Source organism: Jatropha curcas, chromosome 7 (genome assembly GCF_041381405.1).
Source record: "Jatropha curcas cultivar XTBG-Jc1 chromosome 7, XTBG_Jcur_1.0, whole genome shotgun sequence".
Lineage (NCBI taxonomy): Eukaryota > Viridiplantae > Streptophyta > Magnoliopsida > Malpighiales > Euphorbiaceae > Jatropha > Jatropha curcas.
The window spans coordinates 3,414,077-3,422,534 of NC_143157.1; the positions used below are offsets into that span (position 1 = coordinate 3,414,077).

General features: G+C 33.8%; 1 protein-coding gene across 2 annotated transcripts; it reads left to right on the plus strand.

Moving 5' to 3' along the window:
• Nucleotides 1–452: 452 nt before the first annotated feature.
• LOC105650955 (P-loop containing nucleoside triphosphate hydrolases superfamily protein) lies at nucleotides 453–7,730 on the plus strand. 2 transcript variants are annotated; one of them, XM_012237921.4, is made up of 4 exons: nucleotides 453–982; nucleotides 2,831–4,297; nucleotides 5,983–6,150; nucleotides 7,035–7,730. In XM_012237921.4, exons 2-4 carry the CDS (start codon nucleotides 3,053–3,055, stop codon nucleotides 7,422–7,424), a joined length of 1,803 nt encoding a protein of 600 aa, XP_012093311.1. In that variant the 5' UTR covers nucleotides 453–982; nucleotides 2,831–3,052; the 3' UTR covers nucleotides 7,425–7,730. The 2 variants fall into 2 exon arrangements, with proteins under 2 accessions (XP_012093311.1, XP_012093312.1); XM_012237922.4 differs by having other exon boundaries at nucleotides 2,891–4,297.
• The last annotated feature ends 728 nt before the right edge of the window (nucleotides 7,731–8,458 follow it).

Below are 8,458 nucleotides of genomic sequence, written 5' to 3' on the forward strand. Positions count from 1 at the left end.
AAAATAAATTTTGAGTTCTATCCTTAAAATAATTAATTAACTTGATTTATTGAAAAAAAGAATTTTTCATAATATTTTTGAGGAAAAGTAATAAATATTAAGAGAAAAATTTTTTTGAAAAAGTTTTAAAATTTTTGAATAATTTTTATGATTCTGAAACGACTCGAAAATCATTTTCAAAAATTTTTCATTTAAAAATCTAAATACAAATTCTAACCAAATATATTATAGGATATTTTTACAATTAAAAAATAGTTTTTTGAATTATTTAAATAAATTCTAATAATAAATACCTTAATTGCTTGATCAAACCCATGAATTAGATTAAACCATTGGAGAAAGAATTGAAAACCACACAAAAAAACCGTGATTTGGACCGAACCAACCCGAATCAAACCAAACCTTCTAGCAACCCTCCCCCTATCCCATATTTCAGCGCCGACCTCACCCTCCCCCTCCCCTCCTCCCATTTTTCCAATCACCAGAGACAAGCGCCGCGCCTCGCCTCGCCTCGCCGTCGCCTCCTCGCCGCAACGGATTTTGGCCTCCCTTCTCTCCTCTCTTTCGTCTCTGGCGTATGCAGAAGGCGCAGGAGAGCCGCGACATCCTTAGATCGAAAAATCACGTCAAGGCTCCTGCTCCTCGACTTTCCGGGGACGTCGGCTCCTCTCTCGTCGACGAAGAAGCTCCGGTCTCTCCTTCACTCATTCCTTCCCGTTTCGACTGGCGCAGCGAACCAAGAAGCTGCGATCCCAGCTCGCAGTAGGTACGCAGTCGCGTTATCTGCTTTCCTCTTCGATTTTCTGGCAAGACCCGCCACCAGCCGGTGGAACTAGCTCCTCCCTCGCTGTCATCTCTTTACCGCACGTCACTGTTCTTTCCTCCGGCCAAATTAGGACGGCAGAACCGGACCTTGATCATTGGAGCTGTTCCCGGTAACTTTTACCGGAAATATTCAGTTTTCCGACATTTTCGCAACTGAGTAAGTAATTTCCTGCTCCATTCTTCGTGTTTTATGAATTATTTCGACTAAATTGAAGGATTTGAGCCTGTATTATGTTTTCTGTGAAGAGGTTAGATTTAAAAGTACTGTTTATGTGAATTATTATGGGAGAATTTGATATTATCCTCTAATTGAAACATGAACTGAAATTACAGATAAGGAATAAAGGGTTTATTTAGTTATTGCAATTTTTAGTAAGGAAATCAAGGATTTCTCGATAGGGCAGCATCTAACCTGGCTATTTGTACGAGTTATATTATAATATGAAGAAAATGGTACTGTACAAAATATCTATAATGAGGAATCAATTGATTAATATGTGGAACGTGAGTTTTTGTGAGGATTTGAGAATTCCTACAAACTGGCAGTATATAAGATAGCAGTTCAACCATGAACTAGGAAAAACTTTTTGTTATTGTTTCATTGTTCTGTTGATTTACATGTCTTAGTAGAATCAGTGATAGAATTGGATGATGTTTAAGTTGCAAATCCTCCCTTTTGAGACGATGAACGAATTTCAGCATAAATTGAAGTTTTTTGTGGGAAACTTGAAGGATTTATGGAATAGTAGTGGCCACATGTCACACTTGCATGAGTTTTGGCAATAATGAGATGGCAAAGGATGTAGTATGTCTATTTCATGATGAATAATGGATAAATAACATCTAGACTATGAATTTAATCTAGAAATTTGATTCTCCCTTCAAATGGCAGAAAAGTGATTGTGATTGGGAGAGAAGTAATTGAAATTCACTCATCCATCTTCATTCTTACGTATATTATCTTATATTGGTAGTAATTTCTTAGATTTAAAAATATTTAGAATTCTAAACCTGCACCTTACTAGTTATTGAAAGGATTGTTATGCTATTGCAAGGCTTGATGAAGGTTCATGTTTATTTTGCAATGGCAGCAAGCTTATAATAAGTCAAATAGGAAGTATGAAAACTTCTTAATCATGCAAAAAAGAGTAGTTGATTTAGTTTAAGTTTCAAAGAATTTACTTGGGATTTGATAGTTATGTTTTTATATAAAGTAAATATGATGTTATTTAGAATATGAATTAAGCTTATGTAAGTTGTTATGGATGTTAAATGGCGATATTGTTATTTAAAGGAGGACGAGTATTCGATTTGATTGATTGCTTAACGGATGGGCTGTGTGTATTGATTGATAAATATATAATAATATTGTGATATTTAAACAAGTAGACAGTCCTATTTTTAGGGGAGGTGCTGTTGAAATTTTGATAGAATTTAGCCTCGTAATGTTTAATAATTAAGTATCATGATTATCACCAAGTTTGATATAGGGATTAAATAAGAACAGGATATAGAATTGATAGGAGCTTTTCATATCTGAAAGTCCATCGTATTACTGTTTTCTTTCTTGTATCAAGAGTATTCTTTTTTTAATTTCTAACCTTTTGTTTTATTATCTGTTTTTTTTTTAATTTATCAATTATTTTTGTCCATGGGAAGTCTTTAATAAGAAAAGAAACTTTAAGATATATAACAAGCAAAGTATCGAATTGAAAGGAGAAACAAAATGATAATATTGGTGAAAAAAATTTACATGTTGAAACACAGATAATATTAATTTTTAATTGCTGTAACACTTAAATTGGAGGTTTTCTAAATTGTTTCTTTCTACACCTTTTTCTGTAATCCCATTTAAAGTTTTGTTAGTGTCATTCTTTATACTATTCTACATGACTAATTATGTACTTTGGTTGTAAAATAGTTATTTGCTATTGAAGACCAATATGTTGACTGACCAAAAGTCATCAGGTCAATTCTTAATGATTTAATTTTTTTTTTTTTTCAGGCTACAACCTATAAAACAGGGTCAGGTTTAAATTACATGTTTTCTTTTTTTCTCATGTAGATTGGGCCTCAAGCTGCAGAATTAAGATTTCCTAGTAGACGCTTTTCATACTGAATTTATGCCTGAATCTATACCTGCTAAAAACCCTAAACCCTTGTTGCCGGTTCAAATAAAAAACGAACTCAAAGCCCAAAAACAAAAGCGGAGGCGCAGAAGAAGAGAATGATAATATCTAGAAACCTCTCTGCATCAAAATCCAAACTTAAACATCTCCTTTCCCTCTCCCTGTTTGCTCAATCTTTGACAAGCCCTTCACTTTCTCATCTCTCAACTATCCAATTGTATCGGTATCCATTAACCTCTTCTTCTTCGTTTTCATTCTCCAATTTCTCTTCAAAACCGACCAATTCAAACCCACCATCAAAACAAAAACCCTCTTCTTCTCTTTTGCCCCTCACCCGCGATGGAAATTACGACGATGCTACTCCTCCGGCCACTGTTTGCCCCGGTTGTGGGATCCATATGCAGGACTCAAATCCTAAACATCCTGGTTTCTTCACCAGGCCATCAGTCAAAGAACTAAATTGTAAATCTGGTTCCCATCTTGCTCCTGTTGCATTAGAGTATGAATTTTCAAGTTCCTTGAAACGGGGTGTTGTAATTGACCCTGAAAATTCTGTCTCTAGTTTGACCCAAAATTCAGCTATGGAGAAACCAATTGTGTGTGCACGGTGTCATTCATTGAGATACTATGGGAAAGTGAAGGATCCAGCGGTGGAGAATCTGTTGCCAGAATTTGACTTTGATCATACTGTAGGTAAGCGTTTGATTTCGGCCACTGGAGCTCGTTCAGTGGTTCTTTTGGTTGTTGATGCGGTAGATTTTGACGGGTCTTTTCCAAAAAAGGTAGCCAAGTTGGTATCAGAAGCAATTGAGGAGAATTTCACTGCATGGAAAGAGGGGAAATCAGGAAATGTGCCTAGAATAGTACTTGTAGTGACTAAGATTGACTTGTTGCCTACTTCTTTGTCGCCTACTAGATTCGAGCACTGGGTAAGACAAAGAGCGAGAGAAGGTGGAGCTAGTGTTATTAAGAAAGTGCATTTTGTGAGTGCATTTAAAGACTGGGGAATGAAAGATTTGGTTGAGGATGTGATTACGTTAGCAGGGCCTAGAGGGAATGTGTGGGCTGTAGGGATGCAAAATGCGGGGAAAAGTACATTGATAAATGCAATGGGGAAGTGGACTGGTGGAGGTGAAGGGAAGTTAACTCATTTGACGGAGGCACCTGTTCCCGGTACCACATTAGGGATTGTTCGTGTGGAAGGTTTTCTTCCAGGGCAGGCGAAGTTATTTGACACACCAGGGCTTTTGAATCCTCATCAGATTACTACACGGCTAACTAGAGATGAGCAAAAGCTTGTTCACATCAGTAAAGAGTTGAAACCAAGGACATATAGAATCAAGGTTTGTTTGCTAGAATTATAATCTTGCGGCAAAATAGAAAACAATTTGAAAATATTTTGGCATGCTTAAGATATATGAAAACATTATTTGTTTATTTATTATTTTGTACTAATGTGTATTTAGTCTTTAGTTTGAAGAACACCATTGTGAGCTCAATTTATTTCTTTACATTTCAAGAGCAATGTTATAATTGAGTGTTAGGATCTAAGATATAGCTATGTTATTGTTGAGTTTATAGTTTAAAGTCAAATATGTTGGTTGTTTACATTTGACATTAGAAGAACTTAAAGAAACTTTCAAATCTTAGATATCATTTTGTTTTTATGATCCTGACAATTTGATAATAAACAGAACTACCCCCACTATTTCCACTCGTCCCTTTAATTTCTCTCTCTCTCTCTTTCTCTCACGCACACCCTTAATATAATCTTAAAGTAAGTGTGGGATTCTATAGATTGCACAAGTAACTATAGCAGGGTACATTGAGGTTACCTTTAGCCATTTTTGGTGGTGTTTTGTGCAAGAAAGCTCAAAAGAAAAAGACAGAAAATGTTAAATTTGGTGATTCTAGACTCAATAATGCCAATTTCTTGATGAATGAGAAAAGGCAAAAAGTCGATACATTTTTGCCCTGTATGTTACAAAATCTTCTTTTCCTGCTTACTGTGTGAACTCATTTAGTTAGTATTTTCCTAGAGTTAAATGATATGATAATTGATGCATTTTTGTGCCAATTCAAGTTTATGTGGATGGGTTGAAGAGAAATAAATATCTAAAATAGGCATTTAATGCCTATATTTTGTGTTCTACTAACCAAATTTCTTGCTTGGGGAGGTAAAGATAGTTTGTTTTGCAGCTGTATGTTGATAATTTTGTATGATGGTCCCTCTTCTTGCTAAAAGAAGAGATTCTATTTTGTCATAGCTTATTGAGGCATTGATTAAGCTGTCACGAATAACTTAATTCATTGTCAAGTTTCACTAAATTGAAAAAAAAAATGTTGGTATGTCATAAAATCAGTGTTATCCTGATCTTATTAATAGAAGGGGAAGAAGATAATAATTAACAAATGGCTGCCTTCATTTATGTACAGTGGTTGTGATTCCTGATCTACAGATGATCTTGCAAACTAGTGTACTCTTCCCTCTTTAGCATGCTTATCGTGTATATTTATGGACCTAGGAATACAGTGGTTGTGATCATGAATTGAAAATTTTTTATCTAAAGAATATCGATTTTAATTCTTTGTTTTGTAGTTCACCAAAAGATTGTCTCAAAAATGGATCTTCTTTGAGAAAAGTAATGGGTTGCTTCTATCATGAATTGATTGTTATGTTTTAAGTTTCCTATATCAGTTTGGTAATGACTTTCTGTGATTTGGAGATTATATGAGAAAGGGCATTTTTCATTAGGATTTAGGTTTTGATACTCAAACACTTCTGTATCATGTTTCTGATTCAACATTATACTGGAGCACATGGGCAATGCAATCTGCCACTAACCTAAAACCATTTATGAAGAAATTTCTCATGCTAACAGAATTTACAGTTATTTTCTTAATAATGAGATTGCATCCTTTATATTATTTTTGCCACATGAGATTCCGGCTAAAATGAGAGAATTTTCTGATGAATTGATTGGAGTTTTGTAAGTATTATGACTCACCTTGCATTTTGTTTTGATAGGAAGGTCATTCAGTTCATATTGGCGGGCTCATAAGGTTGGACATTGAAGAATTATCAGCAGATTCTGTATATGTCACAGTATGGGCATCTCCGTATCTTCCATTACATATGGGGAAAGCAGAAAAGGGAAGCACTATGGTAGAAGACCATTTTGGTCGTCAATTACAGGTGATATCTTACATTAGTTAATAACTGGTATTGTTGGTTTTCTCTTTTGCTTTTTCATTATTAGTAGCCTCATTCATCCTATGTAAATGATGTTGGAGAACTTTGCGGCCGACACTGCATATAGAAATTTATGCAGTAAATAAGAGCTATGAGCTAGAGATAGCAAAAAAAGTTCAAGGTCAAAGTCAAATCCAAAGTAGGAAATTTGATTACTCTAAAAAATAAAAATTTTGAGCAAAAGTAATCACCCATGTCATTCTTTCCTCTCTATCCTTCCACCTATCTTTTTCTTTGCATCCTCTTCCTTTGGCTCTATCTCTTTCTTTTCCCAATTCTCTCTTTCATCTCAAACCTAATTTTTTGTTTGACTTTGGAAATGGAATTATCTCTTCAATTTTTTTAAAAGCGAAGTCTAGGAATGCATATTTTGTAAATAAAATAAATAAGTAAAAGTATTTTAGGAATAATCAATTTTGAATTTAATTATAGATTTATTGAAGCACATGTCATGTGAAATTCAATTTCATTTTAAGTTGTACATTTGCAAACATGGAAACTGATTTATAAAATATATTTTTCATTTGTGATTAACTCGGAATGTGTAACTAATAGGTACACTAAATGGATATACACTTCCCGTTTGAATTTGTTTTGATTTGAGCTACTGCAAGGGAATTCTCTCTATATATATATGGAAAAGTTGGCCAAGATAATCTAATTACATAAACATTTCTTGCTCAATCCTAAACTTTTGGAGGTCTCAAGCATGTAGGCAGTAACCAGTTGTACTGTTCCTAACCATTATTTGTTAGGCTAGAATTCAGTCAAAAGATATTCCATGTTTTTATCTGTAGAATATGCATGACCTTGTCCTATTGTTTCAGCCTCCAATTGGGGAGAAAAGAGTACAAGAACTTGGAAAATGGGTGAGACAGGAATTTCACATTTCTGGGAGCAGTTGGGATTCAAGCTCAGTGGATATTGCTGCAGCTGGTCTGGGGTGGTTTGCTATTGGACTGAAAGGAGAGGCAGTCCTAGGCGTTTGGACATATGAAGGAGTTGATGTTGTTCTTCGCAATTCTTTAATTCCTTTTCGATCGCAGGTTTTTGAAGTTGCAGGATTTACTGTCTCAAAAATTGTCTCTAAGGCTGACCAAGCTCTGAATAAATCGCAGAAGAGCAAAAGTGAAAACAAGAGAAAAAGAAGTGACCATAACATATCTATAGCTAACAAATCATTAACAATTGTTGAAGGAGGAAAATGTGCAAGCTAATATCAAGTTGCTGACAGCTAAATGGGCGATGTGAAAATTTGAAGAGGAAGAAAAAGCACTCATCATACGTAGATCATAGATCTTAAATTTTGTTAACCAACTTTTCCTTCTAAAATTGCAGGATTTAGTGTAGTATTTGAGGCGTATACGGAATAATATGAATATGCGAAAGCTATCAGTTTTGAAAGTTATTCTGTTATATTAATTACTGTATTTGGACTACTTACACAGTGAAATGATTGTGCATTTTGGCATATTAAAATAGCAAAATTTATAGGAGTCTTGACATTCTCTCTTAATTATAAATTCCATTTCTTTTATGTTAAAACATTTATTTATTATTAGATTCGTGCTAAATGGCCCTACTTGGCCTTACACGATTTTTACTACAGTTCATAATGCCTCCACATGTTTGCTGCGGCGCATTTTGCCCGCCCGCAATATACATGTTAAACATTATGCCAATCCAAAGTAAGCTGTTATTACAAGTAGGCATTCACCGCGCAACACAGAACTCAAAAATTCTGTATGGACACAGAAACTTTCTTCACATGTTTTTTGTACATGTTAACTTCCTCTACAGGTCATAAGATTATATATTATTTTTCTTTTTTAAATTTTCTTTTTTCAAGCTTTTAGAAAATCTCTTTTCCCCTAAAATGCAATGAACTTTTCTAAGATCATTTTTTTTTTTTCATAACACTAAATTAATATGAGATATTTCTATTGATTGCAACTGAAAGTGAATGATTAAAAAATGAGTTTAATATAGTATTTGAAATTATTTTAAAAACAATAAATAACAGTTTAAACATAATTATTTTTATAAAAATTTATAAACGATCTTAATATACATTAAAAAAATTTATAGTATGGGGCATATAATTAATAATTAATTCTAATATGATTACTAAGTTTTGAAGTTATATTTTTTTAAGTAATTGATTGTCTTTTATGAATTTTACAATAAAATTTTAAAAAGCACAAATATTATATTTCGAAATTAAAAATTAAGGTGAGTCTATAAATTCGAT